At 37.3% G+C, this 22,503-nt stretch overlaps 2 protein-coding genes across 7 annotated transcripts in view; both read left to right on the top strand.

Moving 5' to 3' along the window:
• Positions 1 to 22,503, top strand: part of LOC124997298 (interferon-induced very large GTPase 1-like) — a 406,468-nt gene that overhangs the window by 359,898 nt on the left and 24,067 nt on the right. The gene's annotated exons all lie outside the window — the stretch shown is intronic.
• LOC124997307 (interferon-induced very large GTPase 1-like) lies at positions 1,930 to 5,413 on the top strand. Its single transcript, XM_047570914.1, is given in 2 exon segments — positions 1,930 to 4,295; positions 4,298 to 5,413. Coding segments are annotated over 2 exon segments (3,072 nt in total). The 5' UTR covers positions 1,930 to 2,006; the 3' UTR covers positions 5,081 to 5,413.

The following is a 22,503-nucleotide window of genomic DNA, read 5'->3' as shown; positions in this document are numbered from 1 at the left end:
ACTAATGGCTGTTCATTTATGTCAAGAGTCAAGTCCCTGCAAATGTTAATGGGTCAATAACTTGTAAACTATACACAACAACTAGCATTGTACTACTTTAGATAAGCTTGGTCCAACACAGACACACAGTAGATTTGGTGTGGACTGGAACTATGGTTTAGGAACATAAAGACACCAGCGTTTGTCAAAACAATTTGTGGACATTTATTCTCCAGGTAGTTTTGATGTAGAGAACACTGAGTTGTGGTCGCATTCTTCTGCACTGAATGAGAACGAGTCACTTAACTGTTCATTGCTACTTTCCATGAATTTGTGTATTCCTGTGATGATCCAGAATATCATTTTCGTTCTACAGGAGAGAGTAACAGCAAGAAACACAGACAAACAGAAACCGAAACACTGCTCAGAAGACTTAACCTTCGAGTTCAACATAAGTTGTCACCAGCAGACTTTCTCCAAATTCGTCCACCTGTTCAAATGAGCCAAGATATACTAGAAACAGATGTAGCTCGTAGTTTTCTTCAGAGGTTAATGATGTTAGACTACAGAGCCAGATATATTCTTGTAAGACAAGAGAGTCCTGGTGCAAGATATTCACAGGCTCTTCCAATATCTGAATCAGATGACAATGACTTAGATGCTCTCTTTAGCACCACTGTAGACGTGGACCAATCGAAAGGAACCAACATGCATCCAATGGATGTTCAAATGGCAGTATTTCACTGCTCAGACAGCTTCCTTAAGCAGAACATGATTACAAAGTTATCACAGTGTCAGTACGCCTTGCCTTTCCTTGTTCCTAACCCAGAGACCGCAACAATCGAATGTCCTCTGTGGACTTTTAGACAAATAATAAAGACATGGAAGACAACTCAAGTCAAAGACGATTCAATACTTGTCACCATGAAGAGTATGCCCATCTGCAACGCTCAGACACACATGGTGTCATTTTTCCGCCTGGGTTCAGTATCTGAGTCGAAATCACAGCTCATGAACTCTTTGATCAACGACCGTCACAACACCTTCTTCCACAGAAACTGTCCAGGCAGCACCAAGTCGTGTCATCTGATGGATGGTGTGGCAGAGATTGTCTGGTACTGCCCTGCTGGAAAAACCAACGATTCCTTCACTGATTGCATTGCCTTCTGTAATCTTCATGGTGATGCTCTGATGATTGAAGAGCAAACAAAAATACTGACTGAAACTTCTTCAGTCAATGTAGTTCTTGTACCAACTCTGGAAAAGAGCCACAGAAGTGCAACGGTCATCTCAGATCTTTATAAGTCTCAGAAGCCTCTCATTATTCTCATTGCTGATAATGATTGTGATGCAGTTCTGATGAGACCAGGAAAGTACAAAATGGGTCTGAAAGACAGAAGCCAGTCAGATGTTTCTGAAAGCCTGAAAGGAATTATTAGAAACATGTTGTCTGGACTACAAACCTCCTTCCAGCTCAAATCTATGGCCAATGTCTCTGGAATCACAGTGGATGAAGACGACCCAGTGTGTCGAAAAGGAGAAAAGGCAGCAATGGAAATATTAGATTTGATTCAGGGGATGGATATTTCAAAGATTAAAGATAAATTTCTCCCCTGCCAAGGCCAACTGTGGCACCAGTGGTCAAGAATAAAAAAAGAACTGTATCATTTGAAAGGAAACGTGGAGAAGGAAAAAAGTCAGAAAAATCAGCAGCTGATGAAAATCAGAGAAGATCAATGCTCTGTTTCCTCTAGTGAACTGATGAAGTCATTCACTGAAAGCCTCATTTCTTTGTCATCCCAGGAGAAAGAGTACTTCCTGAAATGGACTCAGATCTTAATAGATGCCCTCTGCACAGACGACCTGTCTTCAATTCTCCAAAGCTATGATGAAAAATGGTCTGAGGTCTTGGATCTGAAAAAGAAACACCCCAAATCTCCACTGTTAGCAGTTAAACAAGATGAGCTTGAAAAATATCAAAAAAACTGCAGTCAGCAACTTTTGGTTTGGAGCATATCTTTAGAGAAATGGGACAGATCTATGAAGCTCATCAAGCTCTGAAGAAACAACCAAACAGTGGGCAGACCAACTGGTCCAAATACCCTAAACTGGCCGCGGATCTGATGATATCAGGACGCCCTATGGAGCTGATGGATGGAGATGCAGGTCATGTGCCTTTGATGTGGATCTCTAGTGTTTTAGAAGAAGTCATCAAGAAACTGGGCGACCAGAGAGTTTTTGTGTTGTCGGTTCTGGGCGTACAAAGCAGTGGAAAATCAACAATGCTGAATGCCATGTTTGGGTTGCAGTTTGCAGTTAGTGCTGGTAGATGCACCAAGGGAGCTTTCATGCAGCTGGTCAAAGTGTCAGAGGAAATACAGAAAGATTTCAGGTTTGACTATGTTCTCGTAGTGGACACTGAAGGACTACGTGCTCTTGAATTGGCAGGCGACGCCACTCTTCACCACGACAACGCACTGGCCACATTTGTTGTTGGCCTGGGAAACATGACACTGATCAACATCTTTGGTGAGAATCCAGCTGAAATGCAAGATGTCCTGCAGATTGTTGTCCAGGCTTTCATGAGGATGAAGAAAGTTAAGCTTTCTCCGAGTTGTGTGTTTGTTCACCAGAATGTTACAGACATTGGAGCTGCAGAGAAAAACATGGATGGAAAGAGACGCCTGCAAGAAAAACTGGACCAGATGGCTGAGCTAGCTGCCAAAGAGGAGGTGTGTGATGTTGAGTGCTTCAGTGACATCATTGCATTTGATGTGCAACAAGATGTGAAATACTTTGCCCAGCTATGGGAAGGAAGTCCACCAATGGCTCCCCCAAATCCTGGTTACAGTGAGAGTGTCCAAGAACTGAAGAGGATGATCCTCACTAAGGCTTCACAGTCTGCTGGAATCCCTCTCTCACATTTTAAAAGCAAAATTCAAGACCTGTGGAATGCCCTGATGAACGAACAGTTTGTTTTCAGCTTCAAAAACACGCTTGAAATTGCAGCATACAGAAAGCTTGAGGTCCAATATGGGAACTGGACCTGGGACCTTAGGAGCAACATGCTGACCATTGAAAACCAACTTTACACCAGGATTGAAAATGGAAAACTTGACAAGGTTGACCGTACTTACCTTCTGAAAGAAATGAGCAAAACATATGAAAAAATCAAGACAGACATAACGTTGTACTTTGAGGACAACAGAGACAAAGACATGTTGGTTCAGTGGCGAGGCCGATTTGAAATCAAAATCAAGGAGTTTCATGAGGATCAGGTGAAAGAAGTGAAAAGGAAACTGGATGAAGTTATCCAGCAAAAGAAAGCTTGTAAAAAGCTTGATGATAAGAAGCCAGAGTTTGAGAACAAACTGCTACAAAAGAGCAAAGAGCTCGCTCATCAGTTAAAAGACAAGGCAAAAGATGAAGAGGAGCTTCAAAAGCAGTTCAACTCTGTTTGGACTGGCTGGGTCAGTGAATTAACTGAAGATATAAAACCCATTAAGGACATAAACTTGGAAGAAGATAAAATGTTCATCATTCAGGAGCTGGGGATTGAACATCCTCTCATAGAGGAATCAAACAACAGTGGAAGATACAAAAATGTATCAAAAGTTGGGAATTACTGTTCTTATGTAACTCATAAAATCAAACAAGGGTTCAAAGCTGTAGTGGACTACGCTCGACAAAAAGTTATAGGAACACAACAAAATATTCTTCCTCATGAAGAACAGGAAATGATTAGAACCTTCATTAACAACATTTGCCAACAGTCCCTTGATGCCATTAAGACCAAGCCTGTAGCAACAAGAGGCTACAGCCCAATTTACCTACAAGAAGTGGCCAAAAATGTTCAAGAAAAAGTGACACAATTTGAATCAGAGAGGAACTATTCATTCAAAAAGGAGTTTACAGTTGATGTCTTGTTGTATGTTGTTGAAGTGTTGGGGAGTTGGCTTTCAGTTTCTCACAAAACATTTAAAAAGAACAATGATGCCCTCACTTACCTGAACAACAATAAACCACAATATTACAATGTTTTCAGAAGCTTCTGCAAAGGAAACTCATCTGCTGCCGTGTTTGGAGAAATGATCTGTGACAAATTGAAGGTTTCCACTGTTGAGACTGTCTGTAACAAGACCGCCATTGATCTCGCTGGAGAGATGAGGTGCAGTTTCCCAGCATTCAGTGGGAACAGGTTGGACTTGGAGAAACATCTGCTGAAATCACTTGCAGAGAAAGAAGATTTTGATGATTTCATCAACTACATCCGACATCCAAGGAAGCAATTAGAGGCTTTTATAAAAGCAGAAGTAGAGAAAAATACATCTTCAGAGAACACAGTGGTAAAGCACAGAATATACTGGAGAAAAATGTTGATGACATCAGTCACCGTGTGAGACAAGCTTTATTTGAAGCAACAAAAAAAGTCAAAACCCAGGGAGGAGGCACAGAGATGTGGGTGAAGGAATTTTCCTCTTTCCTCAAGGATGAGCTGCCACTTGTTACCATTTGTTGTGAAAACTTCAGTGATATAAACAACTTTGACTTTCTTAAAGAAGAGATAGAGAAAGGTCTGGTTAACATCATTGAGGAGATGAAGCACCTCTCCCTGGAAAAGATGAAGGAATTCAGACTGAGACCTGATGAAATCCTCATTGATCAGCTGTGTAAGTGCTGCTGGGAAACGTGTCCATTCTGTGGAGCAGTTTGCACCAACACCCTGGAAGACCACAGTCCTGAGGACCACAGTGTCCCTTTTCACCGGTCTGATGCAGTCAAAGGATGGCACTACCTGTTTGCAGGCGTGATGAGTGTTGATTTCTGCACAACAAATGTTGCAAGTGATATGAGATTTTACTCCAGTGAAATTGGAAACTTCATTCCTTACAAAGAGTACAGAAAAGCTGGACCAAGGTTTGCTAACTGGAGAATCACCCCTGATGAGTCAAAGCTGAAATACTGGACATGGTTTGTGTGTCGATTTCAAAAAGACCTGGAAGACTACTATGGTTATAAATTTGAGGGCAAAGGGGAAATTCCCAGCGAGTGGAGAACACACACAAAAGAAGAAGCAATTAAAAGTCTGGATGAAATGTGAGTGAGTGGAAACAATTGTTTTCTGTGATTTTTCACAAAGTAAAATCTTCTAAAATGATGCCTCAGTGAAAAGAAAACTTATCAGGGGAGTACCCACAAATATGCGACGTCAACATCAAACCACTATGTCAAAGTTGTTCAGCTAGAATTTACAGAAATAAAACAATATATTTTTGTTAAGTTCAGTAAAGTGGTTAAATGTCAGGGTATTATATTTGATTAAATCTTAATATTTGGATTTAGTTGTTTTTTGTCTAGACATCATTGCCAAAATTAAAATTTGATTGAAGGAAAATTATATTTTTAATCTGTTTGGTTAAGTAGTTAAAATCAAATCAACCTAAAAAAAAAATTATTTTATTTTTTTTGTTTGTTTTTAATGTTGTTAACTGTTTTATTAGCCTCGTTTAACACATTTTGGTTTTTATATGTAATAATCTTGCAAACAATCTATAATCTAAATGCAAACAATGAAAGTTACACAATATTTGTAGAAAACATAATCCAACACAAATTATCTTGTAATTTTGACCTGTCATGCTACAATAATAAAACAATATAACTAGTTCATATCTTCTAAAACACCAGGTTTGTTTGTGTTCCTGACAAAGTCTCAGGGTTAAAGACGATTCAGCAACTTTAAACATTTGACTTCTTTTTTTCTGAGTATTCTATTATACACCACAGTGTCTTTATGCCATTTACAGCTTTAAACGTTCAGGAGATGTTTAATAGTATCAGTAATATTTTAACTGTGTTCTATTAATGTTTTAGTTTTTCTTGTTCTTTATTATAATCTTGCTTAGTTTGGAATGAATTTAAATGTATAAAAACGTTAATAATATAGTGAATCATTCATTAAGGCCATTAACACAAATAATGTCATGAGTGAAAAAAAAGATCCTTTGGATTTATTTCATTTTAATGTGTACATTAATCGTATTGTGTTCAACTGACATAAGTTTCTCTTTCCCCCCTCACTCAATTATTGCTTGTCCAACCAAAGTATTTCAATTTCATTAAAATTGTTTGAAAGAATCATGTTGATTCAACACATTTTTAAGTTACTGTTAACACCAATTTATTGTGAGAGGTTAAAGTGCTTTCATCACCTCCAGGGTACCTGATCTTCAACCATTACTCCAAATTGATTTGTTAATGGCAGTTGTTGGAGCCAATTTTTTGTGTTTAATCATTTTATAGTTTAGATGATTTGCTGTATTTGATATGGGACGTCTAAGTTATGGTTTGGGGTATGAGAGTGATCATTTGATTTATCTATGTTTATGTGTTTAGCTGTTCTGATTTAATTCAGATTTGTAGCAGCTGTGGAAGGAGGAAGAGGCGTGTTCAGTGTTTTGTTTATGTTTAGTTTAAAAGCATTTTTGTTGTTCGTTTTGATTTTAAATAAACAGAAAAAGAGAAAACGAGTGACTCAAGCTTTATTTTTGGATAATTCAAACGTGTGAGTCATACAACCCTGTAACCTGGCACAATGGTTTATTGATAGAAAAAATGAAAAGACAGTTACTTCATTTTAATGTGTTCATCCGTCTCACACGATCATATTGTTCAACTAACATCATTTTCTCTTTTCCTCCTCAATTATTATTTATCAAACCAAAATATTTCAGTTACATTAAGACTGTTTAAAAGAATCCTGTTGATTCAACATGATTCTTATGTTACTGTAACACCAATTTATTGTGTGAGGTTAAAGTGGTTTCATCACTTCCAGGGTACCTGATTTTCAACTGTTACTCCAAAATGATTTATTAATATTATTCAGTGGTATCATGTTACTTGAACAAAAAAGGCAAAGAGTCAGAGTTCAGTACCAACTTGTTCTTAGTAAACTTAATAAAACACACATTTGACAAAACGGACTTAGTGTATTTTGGTTTAGTATGAAAATTGTATTGACTGGACATCACAAACCACAGGATTCAAACACAAATGTGCAACTATACAAAAAACTGTTTCACAATGGGATTTAAAATAAAATCATTTTTGTCTACATTCTGAATGAAGTGCAATAGATTCACAAAACATAATGACGATGTGTCGTCCGAACATTGGCATATCAGCTTTCACCGCTGGCAGCGGACAATGTTAATCTGTTGTCACAATTTTATGCTGGCTGAATGCTGTGCCGAGTCAGAAGAAAAACTGGTTCATCACTTGAAGCACGTTCTTTAAGAACATCAACAGTGGCTTCATCCATGCCCTATGGGAAACAGATAAATGAAGGAAGATAACGACTTATTAACCAGGCCATATCGAGAAAAGTGTAAATCAATATCAAATTATATTGTGCTATTTGTAGATGATACTGAGAGAGAATACTGACATCATGATTCTTTAAACACTATTATTTATTGACTAAGTAAACTTGAACCATGAAGACTGGGCAGGTTGATGAGACGAGCAGGTGTAATTTATGGGGCTCCACAGGTGAGAAACACACAGGGAAGGGGGAGACACACAGCAGCTAACATGCTGTAGTAGGACAGAATTATGACGAGTAATAGATAAGAAATTGGAATTAACAGGAAACTGGAAAACAATAGCTCAGTGCCAGAGAAAAGAATGTAGTGAGTAGGAGCATATATATATATTTATATATGTACATGCACATTGAATTCAGACATGAAACAATCATTTGCATTTTATGCATTTATGAGGACAACAGAGACAAAGACATGGTTCTGTGGCGAAGTCGATTTGAAAACAAAATTAAGGAGTTTCATGGGGATCAGGTGAAAGAAGTGATAAAGGGAAACTGGATGAAGTTATCCAGCAAAGGAAAACTTTTAAAAAGCTCAATTGCTGAATTATTGTTTGTGTGTCGATTTTAAAGAGACCTGGATGACTGCTGTGAGTTCTTAAAGTGACAATACAATTAATGTTGACTTTGACCTTGCATGCTATAGTGATAATAAGGTGTAATAAAATAAGGACTTTTAGACCAGGTTTGTTTGCTTTTCTTTTTGTGAGTTTTACATAAAGGGACTTCAGAGAAATGAAAATACAGGATAAAATTCAATATTTTTAAGAAAAACTTGTGTAGTTGTAGTCGACAGTACCTTTGTTTGTATGTAGTGTTATTTGTTGTGTAAAATAATTATTTTGTATTGAGTTGTTCATTCATTGACAGTACATTGTCGACTTTGACCTAGCCATAATAAAGTTGTAAAACGTCTTTTTTTTAACTACAATCAAATTCTTTACTCTACAATAAAACAGATCTAAACTGTGTTTTATTAACCTCATTTTACAAGAGTTTTTGTTTTTTTTATTTTCATTTATTTTTTAATTATGTTTAGTTATAATGTTGCTTAGTTTGAGCTCTTAACTTTAATGTAAATAACAACAGTTACACGGAGACAACATGTCAAAAAATAATTATCTTATACTGTGTTGTTCATTCATTAACTAAACATTGTTGACTTGTGAAATTGAGTTGCAATTAAAAATAAAACATCTTTTTATCTACTGAAAGTTTCTTTATGTTCCTGACAAAGTCCCAGTTTCTGCACTAGAGGACACATTCAAAGTTCTAGGAATTTTCTGGGTTGACTGACCTTCACATCTTAAAGTAATGGACTGTCCTGGTCCTGTCTCTTAGTTGAATGATTCTTGTCATAATATGGATTAAAACAGCAGTTGAATGGAGCTGTTTACTATAGCAAACTGTGCACCAACGCTACCTATGTACAATACAATGTAGGGTGTCAAACACATTAAGATAAGAAGTTCTCCACATTCACTCTCAGAACCTCTTCAGTTCTGAGATGTTGGTGGTTTCCTCTCATGAACTGATGCTTCAGGCCCTTCCATCACATTGCTATTGGATTAAGGTCAGGACTTTGACTTGCCCGTTCCTAAACATTCATCTTGTTCTTATTTAGTTCTTGGGCTCATTGTCTTCCTCCATGACCCAGTTTCTCTTCACATTCAGCTCATGGACACATGTCCTGACATTTTATTTTAGCGATCACCAGTAAGATCAGAGTTCATTGGTCCATCAATGATGAGCAGATGCAGCAGAACAGGAACAAACCAGGACATTTGCGCCCCCATGTTTCATGAAGTTTGAGGTTCTGATGCTGGAATGCAGTGTTGGTTCATCTCCAAACTTGACGTCTCTGTTTTTAAACTATTTGCAAAAACAAAGTTATGGATGGAATGGATAGATGCTTTATTCAGCCCAAACTAGGACATTTTATAGTTACAGCAGCAATATACAAGCACTCAACACCATACATACTATATAACAGGAAAAACACAATCTACATGTTATCTGTCACATACTGATGAAGAGTTAAACAGGTGTATGGATTGAGGCAGGAAAGATTTCTAGTACTGTTCTTTGAGGCAACGGAGTTGTCTGAGTCTCTTGGAGAAGGAGCTTCATTGTCTATCATCTGGTGGAGGGAGTGGTCAGGATTATCCATGAATGATAACAGTTTGTTAAGTGTCCTCCTCTCTGCTACCACCTCAAAGTTTTCCTGTGCAGCCAATGACAGAGCCAGCCTTCAGTTTATTCAGTCTATTGGCGTCACTGGCTGCAATGCTGTTCCCCCACCAGACCACAGCAGAGAAAAGGGTGTTGGCCACAACAGACTGGTAGAAGATCTCCAGCATCTTACTGCACACGTTGAAAGATCTCAGCTTCCTCAGGAAGTACGGTCTGCTGTAGGCCTTCTTGTACACAGCTGTACCGTTGGTCCTCCAGTTCAGTCTGTTGTCAATGGTCAGTCCCAGGTATCTGTTCTCCTCCACCATCTCCACATCCCTACCAAGGATGCTGAGGGGTGAGGATCTGTTCCCTTCCTCCTGAAGTCAGTCACCATATCTTTGGTCTTGCCCACATTAAGCAGCAGGTGATTCTCTCCAGCTCACAACACAAATCTGTCCACCAGTCCTTTATACTACTCCTTGCCCTGTCCACTGCTTATACACCCCACAACTGCAGAGTCATCAGAAAATGTCTGAATGTGACATGACTCTGTAAGTTGTGCTGAAAGTCAGTGGTGTACAAGCTGAACAGGAGCTACACATCGTGTAGCATTGTTCTGAAGCACACATATGCAAACAACACTCCATGTTATATAACAAATAAAAACGATATTAAAACAGGTGGCACAATTCAATCCAACTTTATTTTATTTCATACTTAGATATAAAACAATAAACAATATAACAACAATAAATACTATAAAATACAACATTAAAACACATGCAAAACTGACACAAAATGAATCATGATATAAATAAGATACTTATTGCACAAAATAAAATATAACAGAACTCAGTGCAGACATAACAAAATATGAATATAAAGAAAAATAAGCGTATTGCTCGTGCATCATGTAGCAATGTCCTACAATGAACATTGGGCCCTATACACAAAAAAAATGTAGGCAGCATGTTAATGAATTTCAACTGAGGCGAATAAGTGATTCTGGACATTGGAGACGTCTTAAGGGCTCAAGTTGACTTGTTACCTGAAGTCTGCAGTCTCACTCGTCTTGCCTTATTTGCAGCAAAGTCATCTATAACATCATAAGACAGCTGCTGTGAGAATACATGATTATAGTTATGATAGAGACAGGACTGGTTGTTACATCACTGAAGTCTGAGGTGGAGGTGTCTGAAGGTGGCCCGGGTTTCACAGATGCAGGACATTCAGAAGTGCATCTGAAAAGAGACAATAGACAATACTTTTTAATGAGTCTAGGTTTTCCTTGTTTAGTTTTAACATGCTACAGCTGTACTTTCTGCCACACTGCTGCTGCAGTCCCTGCTCAGGCATCCGGCTGGTTTGGTTATGTTAGTACATATTTAACTTGGTTAATGAATAAACTCGTTTGTTAACAGCTCATTGATGTGTTTCTTTTATTTGTTTTTTTTTTTGTCTGCATTTGTCTACATAGTTAAACACCACAGGGTGTCAACATTATATGAGGTTGATGCAATTATATTCTTGCAGCTGAATATTTTATAACTTCTGTTCTGTGCTTCCCAAGTCACTTCACTCAGGTTTGACTGGGTACAGGGAGGTGCTGTGTAGATCTCTGGAGAGATGAGAGAGTCCAGGGGGGTAAGGGTGTCCCAATATAGGAGAGAAGTCTGCCATAGGGCACATAGTGATAGAGTGAAAGAATCATCCAGCCCTTAATAGTCGGGACTCATCAATTCTTATTGATGTGATCCAGCATAGGCTGGCAGGTGACAACACACATGCATGTGGGCATTCCCTAAATATGAGTAAGACCATCACCAGGACCCAGAGTCAGGTCAGAAGTCCACCCACCGCCACCAAACAGGAGGGTCAGGTGGGTCGGAGGCCTGCAGCACACTACTGTCCTGCAGCCTACCCTGACCCTGACCGATCCTGGGTGGACCCCCAAGGTGAAGTGCATTAAAAACTTGGGTTGGGTTATCTGTTATTTGTTTAACAAATTACAAAATGTGTCTGTGTGTGTGTGTGTGTGTGACTTATTGAGCCCAATCTGGCACACCCTTTGATTTGTAGGAAAAATTCTACTAAAAATATAATTAAAAAAAGAAATCAGCTGATTAGCTGATGGATAATTTATTTGGAAAGAAAAAGCTGGGTCAGTGGTGACTGTTGACCAAGACCTGGTCATTTGTTATTGCTGAATGTCCCTGCTGTCGTTAACAGTTACAATAAAGACATGTCTTGTCCTGTCTTATCTTATCTTATCTTATCTTATCTTATCTTATCTTTCAGCCAGCAGATCATCTCACCCCGGTGCCAAACTGAACGCTTCAGATGCTCCTTTGTGCCCACTGCCATCAGACTGTACAACAGCATAAGCTCTGACCTCACTGAGCCCATATGTAGCATACTTACACTGTCACTATATCCACAACTGTTGTCACTTTGTGTACTGTACTTTTTGTTGCCTGTGGTGTTTGTCCTATTTAATGTTGTTTGCTGCCTGCTCTCTGTGTCCTATTTAATTTCTTTCTGGTCACTGTTTTTTTCTGACTTGTGCTGCTGCATTTGAATTTCCCCAATGGGGATCAATAAAGTATTATCTTATTTTATCTGTGTTTTCAGCAAAGTCACAAGGTCTCACAAGGAAACAGAACAATTACTTTCACTTTCACTTTTTCACCTCTAATTTACAACAGCTCTTCGGAGTGGTGTGATAGGCCTAAGATAAATGGGAGGTGTTTGTTCATGCTAACGTGATAAGATATTGAAATCTCTATATATTTGAGGGTAGGCAGTTTCAACACAGAACAGCCAAAGTGCAAGAAACGCAACAAAAGGTGAGTTTTTCCAACAATATTAGTGTTTTTATTAGTGTGTTTAATGACCTCTTGTCATTTTGTTAGATTCTGTTACAGTTCCGTCTGTTTTTATTTTGGTATTTACTTCCTTAAAACCTATTCATGGCTTCCATGACCTGGTCGAGTGGCCACAACAACAGGAAGACACAGCAGTTTATGGATTAAACTATGCTAATCACATTAACACTCTTTTTGTTAAATCACAGATTTTGAACTTCATGGACTTGGTTAAAGTTAGAAGATAATTTAAAATGGAAAATAACATTCTTTCTGAAATCATTCAAAACTTGTTACAAAATAGAGAAAGTAATCATCAGTTTTTTAAAGGAGTGTGCACATTTATTAAAATCATGTGCATATTGGTTTGTGGAGTAACACTGTGGAATGGTTTGAACAGGGAAATCAAAGAAAGTAGTAGTACTATGGAATTTAAAAACAAATACAGAAAAATCCTGTCTTGATAATTAGTCTTGAGGCAGCTACACAACACAGACGAAGAAAACTTTAAAACAACAGTCACACAACAGACAATTACAGAAACAGACACAAATTAAAAAGGACACAGACAGACAGACAGTATTTATACAGACATGGTCCAAGAGCCCAGAGAGGTTTTTAGGCCATGTGAGTACGTGTCTGATTAATTTTTAACCAGTGTTGACATTGCAATAACGAAAGTGAAGGCTTCCAGTCTAAGTTGTTATTTGCCTTCTTGAAGAGAGACTTGATAGGTTTAACTGTACTTTCGTTTGTCCAGGTTGTAAAACAGTATTTTATGTGCGAACACATCACGGCATATAAACTTCAGCTGTTTAGCTGTAAGAAAATGTCGTATATGATAGAAGTTTGATAGATTGAATTTAATGGTGTTCGTGATTTTTTTTAACATGTGCTTTAAATGATTTAAATGGTTTGTGTCAAAGACTCCACTCCAAGATATTATCCGAAATGCATTGGATGGAGTGGTTTATGCCCTGTATTGCAGTGTAACTGCAGTGTAATATCTGCCATTTTTGAAATGACGTGTAAAATACTTATCAGTTGATAATTCTTTAGTTGGGTTTTGTCACCAGTTTTGTCATCAGTCTTTTCATCACAGGCGTCATTTGTCATGGAATGAGGAAACCTTTAATACATCAGCCCCTTTCTTTCCTTCTAAAATCTAATGCTGCCTTGTATTTGGTTAACAAATCATCCATCTCATCATCAAATGTCAGTTTTGTATTTATATTCCTTTCCTCTGTGCCATGTTCATTAACCTCTGTGCCTTTGCACAAATAAACATATAACCCTCATTGTTTTATACCACACCCTCTGACATAAGCATGCTTTAAATTGCATCCTTGACTTTTGACACCGGCACATTGTGAAATAAACTAAAACAAAAACAATTTTGGCAGGTGTTCAAATTATTTGAAACTTTTCATCCTGAATAAAGTGTTTTACAGTATGTGTTATATGCAATACCTTTAGTCATTTCATTATTGAATTTCCATGATTGAAGTTTTGTTGCATTTTTGTGATTTAAAGACGAAGAACAACTAAGATGGAAGAGAACAATGACAACACAGCTGATGGAGACGAAGGAGAATCTAAAACTAAATGTGAGTGTGGTAAGAAAAGTAAACTGAAATGGAAAAAACACAAAGGTCAAGGACAGTGGGCTGACCAATAATTATTTGCAGGTTGTTCATGGTGTTCATGGTGTTCACGGTGTCCATGGTGTTCATGGTGTTCATGGTGTCCATGCTGTGTATGCTGCTGTACCCCAAGATACTCTGCAGTCAAAACTGAGGAAAGAATAATCATCACCAAGGTATTAACTTTGTCACATTACTTCTCCTCAAGAATTTTACCCAAGTCTTTCTGTTAAGTACAGTCCTCTTTGCATTTCTTAAGGGAAACTGTTTATAAATTAAATCGTATTTATCCTTTGTGACATCGTGTGAAGGCGTTATGCATGTAGGTTGCTGTCTGTTCACAAATGTGCTCTCTCAGCAACACCATGAGCAAAAGAGAAAAAAATCAAGGTGGACTTAAACAATGAGGTGAACAGAATTGGATTGTCAACAGTAATTAAAACTTCTTTTCTCAGTCGGATTTTCATGAAGCTCAGCTCTCAGAAAAGACCACAGGAGTGGAAACTGAAACTGCAACAAATGGCAGCCAAGTAAAAGGTAATTTTTTAATTATTTTTTTAATCACAAATTACAACATTGATTTTGTAGATTCACTTTTAATATTCCATTTTAAAGCTGATAAGAAATACAAACTATGATAATTGGGGATGGAATGGTTTATGAAAACTGTCGGAACCGTTCGGTTCGTCTGTCTCCGAAGGGAAGCAGCAGATAGTAGATAGACAGATACCAGTCAGTTGTTGTGGAGACTTGTGTGGGTGTGGCGAGTGGGAAAGAGCCAGAGTTAGAAGATGCGCCAGCAGCACTTTATAGGTCTGCAGTGTGGGATCACTTTGCATATAAAGTGACCTGCGATGACGGGGGTAAGAAAGTGGTTGACAAAAGTGCGACAGTGTGCAAGCATTGTACAACACGTGTTGTTTATGCTAACGGCAACACGACCAACATGTCAGATCATCTGCGAAGACATCATCCCAGTGAGACAATTGCTTGATAATTAATCAGTACTTGATTCCATTATGTAAGCCTAAGCCTATGCTTCCTTGTTAAAGATAAATGAAACACATGTTGGAACGAGCAATGTCTCCTCTCTTGCAGTAACAGAATCTCACCTACATTTAACCTCAGACTGTAACAATGATGTATCAGATGTCAAACAGCCTCATTATTTCAGTTTTAACATGAATTTACAAGACATGATTGATTTTCACAACAATCAACGTATAAAGAACCGAACCGTGGATTTTGTGAACCGTCCCACCCCTAAAGATAATGTTGAATGAGACATTCGGTGAATTACGACATGACATTTTCAAAAACATGGCTCTGTTCAATCTCCTTTTTTTTTTTTTTTATACATCATCCTGCTGTAGAAGAGCTGCAGAAAACACCTGAGATCACTGAAAAGGTAAGATCGTTTTTATCTTCTTCACTGATCATAATTACAGGAAACAACAGTTCTTAAAATGTTAAAATATTTATATTTGGAGGTTAGATGAGATTGTCAGCCTCCCACTGGAACAGTTCCAGTCCTCAGACCTAGAAATTATTACTGTGCATATTTATACCTTGATTTTATACCAGAAATGATTTTCCTGAATTGGTTCATCACTGTGAACTAAGAAAAAGGATTGTGTCATCACTTATTGATCCTGAGTGTTGTGTGTGTATCTTTCTTTTCCTTGGCTTGTTTATTCCAGTCACTCTAACCATGTAAAATAATGTTGAATTACAATGATCTTTTTCTCAGGTCAGTGAACTGAAAGAACCTGGTGAAGCTGAACACTCAGAGAAGACTGATGACAGCACAAAGGGAGAATCTGAAATCAAGTCTTTATCATCTGAAACCAAAGAGAATGGTAAGATTTTATCAAAGAATTCAATTATTAAACAGAAAATTCTAAATTGTATTGGCTAACACGTCAGAGACTAGATTTTGACACTGAACAGGAAATAAGTCCTTTCTTTCTTATTTTCCCATTGACAAATGTGAAACACAGCCACATGTGATGCCATGTCACATTTCTCTTCTGTCCTGCACAGAAAAATGAACATTTGTTCTATCTCATGTTAGGACTTGATGAAATCTGCAGGTATCACCCTGCAGCTCTCCAATGTCTTATAGTCCTACCAAGCCAACTCTTCTCACAAAGATTGGGATTCAGACCTCTTCTTCTAACCAAGCACACTAACCTCTCCACCATCAGTATACCATCAATATAGATATATATTCAGCATAGATTTAGGTATTTTTAGTGCTTCAGTTGCTGAGCATTGAATTGGAGCATGACGGTGACTTTCTCACCACTTAAGGTCTAAACGAATGACATGTAAATGCAAAGTCTTTACATTTTATTTTGACAATTGCAGCGCCTCCTGCAGGTCAATTCGATTTGATTGATGATGTGACTAATGGCTGTTCATTTGTGTCCAGAGCCACGTCCCTGCCAATGTTAATGGGTCAATAACTTGTAAACTACCGGAGAACAACTAGCATTGTACTACTTTAGATAAGTTTGGTCCAACACTGACACACAATATATTTGCTGTGGACTGGAACTATGGTTTAGGAACAAAAAGAAAAGCGTATTTGTCAAAACAGTTGGTGGACATTTATTCTCCAGGCAATTTTGATGTAGAGAACACTGAGCTGGACTTGTGCATTAAATTTCAAGTCCATTGGATTTACAGCGTGAGGGGCGTGGCCTCTTCTATGTTACCTTAATTACACTGCCACCATCTGGTAGATTCGGGTAGTATTCCTTCTGAATGTCTTGTAAATCATTTCCAGTTACTGTGTCAACTTTCATGACCATTAACTAAATTTATCACTTAAACATTTGACTTTTTTCAACAATAAAAACTTAATTGAAACAAGCAAATAGATGAACCAAAAAAGGAAATCTGTACATCTTGATAAAACATTAAAGAAATATACAAGTCTCTAATGATATTGAATAGGATGCATGTTAAATATATTTAGTTTGAAAAACATGACTCTGTTCAATCTCCTATTTTTTACATCATCCTGCTGTAGAAGAGCTGCAGAAAGCACCCGAGATCACTGAAAAGGTAAGATTGTTTTTATCTTCTTCACTCATCATAATTACAGGAAACAACAGTTCTTAAAATGTTAAAATATTTATATTTGGAAGTTAGATGACATTGTCAGTCTCTCACTGGAACAGTTCCACTCCTCAGACTCCTTGATCCTGAGTGTTGTGTGTGTATCTTTCTTTTCCTTGGCCTGTTTATTCCAGTCACTCTAACCATGTAAAATAATGTTGAATTACAATGATCTTTTTCTCAGGTCAGTGAACTGAAAGAACCTGGTGAAGCTGAACACTCAGAGAAGACTGATGACAGCACAAAGGGAGAATCTGAAATCAAGTCTTTATCATCTGAAACCAATGAGAATGGTAAGATTTTATCAAAGAATTCAATTATTAAACAGAAAATTATAAATTGTATTGGCTAAAACATCAGAGATTCGATTTTGACACTGAACAGGAAATAAGTCCTTTCTTTCTTATTTTCCCATTGACAAATGTGAAACACAGCTACATGTGATGCTATGTCACATTTCTCTTCTGTCCTGCACAGAAAAATGAACATTTGTTCTATCTCATGTTAGGACTTGATGAAATCTACAGGTATCACCCTGCAGCTCTCCAATGTCTTATAGTCCTGCCAAGCTGACTTTTCTCACAAATATTGGGATTCAGACCTCTTCTTCTAACCAAGCACACTAATCTCTCCACCATCAGTATACCATCAATATAGATATATATTCAGCATAGATTTAGGTATTTTTAGTGCTTCAGTTGCTGAGCATTGAATTGGAGCATGACGGTGACTTTCTCACCACTTAAGGTCTAAACGAATGACATGTAAATGCAAAGTCTTTACATTTTATTTTGACAATTGCAGCGCCTCCTGCAGGTCAATTCGAATTGATTGATGATGTGACTAATGGCTGTTCATTTGTGTCCAGAGCCACGTCCCTGCCAATGTTAATGGGTCAATAACTTGTAAACTACCGGAGAACAACTAGCATTGTACTACTTTAGATAAGTTTGGTCCAACACTGACACACAATAAATTTGCTGTGGACTGGAACTATGGTTTAGGAACAAAAATAAAAAGCGTATTTGTCACAACAGTTGGTGGACATTTATTCTCCAGGCAATTTTGATGTAGAGAACACTGACCTGGACTTGTGCATTAAATTTCAAGTCCATTGGATTTACAGCGTGAGGGGCGTGGCCTCTTCTATGTTACATTAATTACACTGCCACCATCTGGTAGATCCGGGTAGTATTCCTTCTGAATGTCTTGTAAATCATTTCCAGTTACTGTGTCAACTCTCATGACCATTATCTAAATTTATCATTTAACAAACATTTGACTTTTTTCAACAATAAAAACTAAACTGAAACAAGCAAATAGCTGAACCAAAAAAGTAAATCTGTACATCTTGATAAAACATTAAAGAAATATACAAGTCTCTAATGATATTGAATAGGATGCATGTTAAATATATTTAGTTTGAAAAACATGACTCTGTTCAATCTCCTATTTTTTACATCATCCTGCTGTAGAAGAGCTGCAGAAAGCACCCGAGATCACTGAAAAGGTAAGATTGTTTTTATCTTCTTCACTCATCATAATTACAGGAAACAACAGTTCTTAAAATGTTAAAATATTTATATTTGGAAGTTAGATGACATTGTCAGTCTCTCACTGGAACAGTTCCACTCCTCAGACTCCTTGATCCTGAGTGTTGTGTGTGTATCTTTCTTTTCCTTGGCTTGTTTGTTCCAGTCACTCTAACCATGTAAAATAATGTTGAATTACAATGATCTTTTTCTCAGGTCAGTGAACTGAAAGAACCTGGTGAAGCTGAACACTCAGAGAAGACTGATGACAGCACAAAGGGAGAATCTGAAATCAAGTCTTTATCATCTGAAACCAATGAGAATGGTAAGATTTTATCAAAGAATTCAATTATTAAACAGAAAATTATAAATTGTATTGGCTAAAACATCAGAGATTCGATTTTGACACTGAACAGGAAATAAGTCCTTTCTTTCTTATTTTCCCATTGACAAATGTGAAACACAGCTACATGTGATGCCATGTCACATTTCTCTTCTGTCCTGCACAGAAAAATGAACATTTGTTCTATCTCATGTTAGGACTTGATGAAATCTACAGGTATCACCCTGCAGCTCTCCAATGTCTTATAGTCCTGCCAAGCTGACTTTTCTCACAAATATTGGGATTCAGACCTCTTCTTCTAACCAAGCACACTAATCTCTCCACCATCAGTATACCATCAATATAGATATATATTCAGCATAGATTTGGGTATTTTTAGTGCTTCAGTTGCTGAGCATTGAATTGGAGCATGACGGTGACTTTCTCACCACTTAAGGTCTAAACGAATGACATGTAAATGCAAAGTCTTTACATTTTATTTTGACAATTGCAGCACCTCCTGCAGGTCAATTCGAATTGATTGATGATGTGACTAATGGCTGTTCATTTGTGTCCAGAGCCACGTCCTTGCCAATGTTAATGGGTCAATAACTTGTAAACTACCGGAGAACAACTAGCATTGTACTACTTTAGATAAGTTTGGTCCAACACTGACACACAATAAATTTGCTGTGGACTGGAACTATGGTTTAGGAACAAAAATAAAAAGCGTATTTGTCACAACAGTTGGTGGACATTTATTCTCCAGGCAATTTTGATGTAGAGAACACTGACCTGGACTTGTGCATTAAATTTCAAGTCCATTGGATTTACAGCGTGAGGGGCGTGGCCTCTTCTATGTTACATTAATTACACTGCCACCATCTGGTAGATCCGGGTAGTATTCCTTCTGAATGTCTTGTAAATCATTTCCAGTTACTGTGTCAACTCTCATGACCATTATCTAAATTTATCATTTAACAAACATTTGACTTTTTTCAACAATAAAAACTAAACTGAAACAAGCAAATAGCTGAACCAAAAAAGTAAATCTGTACATCTTGATAAAACATTAAAGAAATATACAAGTCTCTAATGATATTGAATAAGATGCATGTTAAATATATTTAGTTTGAAAAACATGGCTCTGTTCAATCTCCTTTTTTTTTTTTTTTTACATCATCCTGCTGTAGAAGAGCTGCAGAAAGCACCCGAGATCACTGAAAAGGTAAGATTGTTTTTATCTTCTTCACTGATCATAATTACAGGAAACAACAGTTCTTAAAATGTTAAAATATTTATATTTGGAGGTTAGATGACATTGTCAGCCTCCCACTGGAACAGTTCCACTCCTCAGACTCCTTGATCCTAAGAGTTGTGTGTGTATCTTTCTTTTCCTTGGCTTGTTTATTCCAGTCACTCTAACCATGTAAAATAATGTTGAATTACAATGATCTTTTTCTCAGATCAGTCAACTGAAAGAACCTGGTGAAGTTGAACACTCAGAGAAGACTGATGACAGCACAAAGGGAGAATCTGAAATCAAGTCTTTATCATCTGAAACCAAGGAGACAGGTAAGATTTTATCAAAGAATTCAATTATTAAACAGAAAATTATAAATTGTATCGGCTAACACGTCAGAGACTAGATTTTGACACCGAACAGGAAATAAGTCCTTTCTTTCTTATTTTCCCATTGACAAATGTGAAACACAGCCACATGTGATGCCATGTCACATTTCTCTTCTGTCCTGCACAGAAAAATGAACATTTGTTCTATCTCATGTTAGGACTTGATGAAATCTACAGGTATCACCCTGCAGCTCTCCAATGTCTTATAGTCCTGCCAAGCTGACTTTTCTCACAAAGACTGGGATTCAGACCTCTTCTTCTAACCAAGCACACTAACCTCTCCACCATCAGTATACCATCAGTATAGATATATATTCAGCATAGATTTAGATATTTTTAGTGCTTCAGTTGCTGAGCATTGAATTGGAGCATGATGGTGACTTTCTTACCACTAAAGGTCTAAACGAATGACATGTAAATGCAAAGTCTTTACATTTTATTTTGACAATTGCAGCGCCTCCTGCAGGTCAATTCGATTTGATTGATGATGTGACTAATGGCTGTTCATTTGTGCCCAGAGCCACGTCCCTGCCAATGTTAATGGGTCAATAACTTGTAAACTACCGGAGAACAACTAGCATTGTACTACTTTAGATAAGTTTGGTCCAACACTGACACACGATATATTTGCTGTGGACTGGAACTATGGTTTAGGAACAAAAAGAAAAAGCGTATTTGTCAAAACAGTTGGTGGACATTTATTCTCCAGGCAATTTTGATGTAGAGAACACTGACCTGGACTTGTGCATTAAATTTCAAGTCCATTGCATTTACAGAGTGAGGGGCGTGGCCTCTTCTATGTTACATTAATTACACTGCCACCATCTGGTAGATTCGAGTAGTATTCCTTCTGAATGTCTTGTAAATCATTTCCAGTTACTGTGTCAACTTTCATGACCATTATCTAAATTTATCATTTAACAAATATTTGACTTTTTTCAACAATAAAAACTAAATTGAAACAAGCAAATAACTGAACCAATAAAGGAAATCTGTACATATTGATAAAACATTAAAGAAATATACAAGTCTCTAATGACATTGAATAGGATGCATGTTAAATATATTTAGTTTGAAAAATATGGCTCTGTTCAATCTCCTTTTTTTTTTTACATCATCCTGCTGTAGAAGAGCTGCAGAAAGCACCCGAGATCACTGAAAAGGTAATGTTGTTTTTATCTTCTTCACTGATCATAATTACAGGAAACAACAGTTCTTAAAATGTTAAAATATTTAGATTTGGAGGTTAGATGACATTGTCAGTCTCCCACTGGAACAGTTCCACTCCTCAGACTCCTTGATCCTAAGTGTTGTGTGTGTATCTTTCTTTTCCTTGGCTTGTTTATTCCAGTCACTCTAACCATGTAAAATAATGTTGAATTACAATGATCTTTTTCTCAGATCAGTCAACTGAAAGAACCTGGTGAAGTTGAACACTCAGAGAAGACTGATGACAGCACAAAGGGAGAATCTGAAATCAAGTCTTTATCATCTGAAACCAAGGAGAATGGTAAGATTTTATCAAAGAATTCAATTATTAAACAGAAAATCTAAATTGTATTGGCTAACACGTCAGAGATTAGATTTTGACACTGAACAGGAAATAAGTCTTTTCTTTTTTATTTTCCCATCGACAAATGTGAAACACAGCTACATGTGATGGCATGTCACATTTCTCTCGTGTCCTGCACAGAAAAATGAACATTTGTTCTATCTCATGTTAGGACCTGATGAAATCTGCAGGTATCACCCTGCAACTCTCCAATGTCTTATAGTCCTGCCATGCCAACTTTTCTCGCAAAGATTGGGATTCAAACTCAAGACCACTTCTTCTAACCAAGCA

The sequence above is a fragment of the Mugil cephalus genome, chromosome 20 (assembly GCF_022458985.1).
Source record: "Mugil cephalus isolate CIBA_MC_2020 chromosome 20, CIBA_Mcephalus_1.1, whole genome shotgun sequence".
In the NCBI taxonomy this organism is placed as follows: domain Eukaryota; kingdom Metazoa; phylum Chordata; class Actinopteri; order Mugiliformes; family Mugilidae; genus Mugil; species Mugil cephalus.
This window is presented reverse-complemented; position numbering and strand designations above follow the sequence as displayed.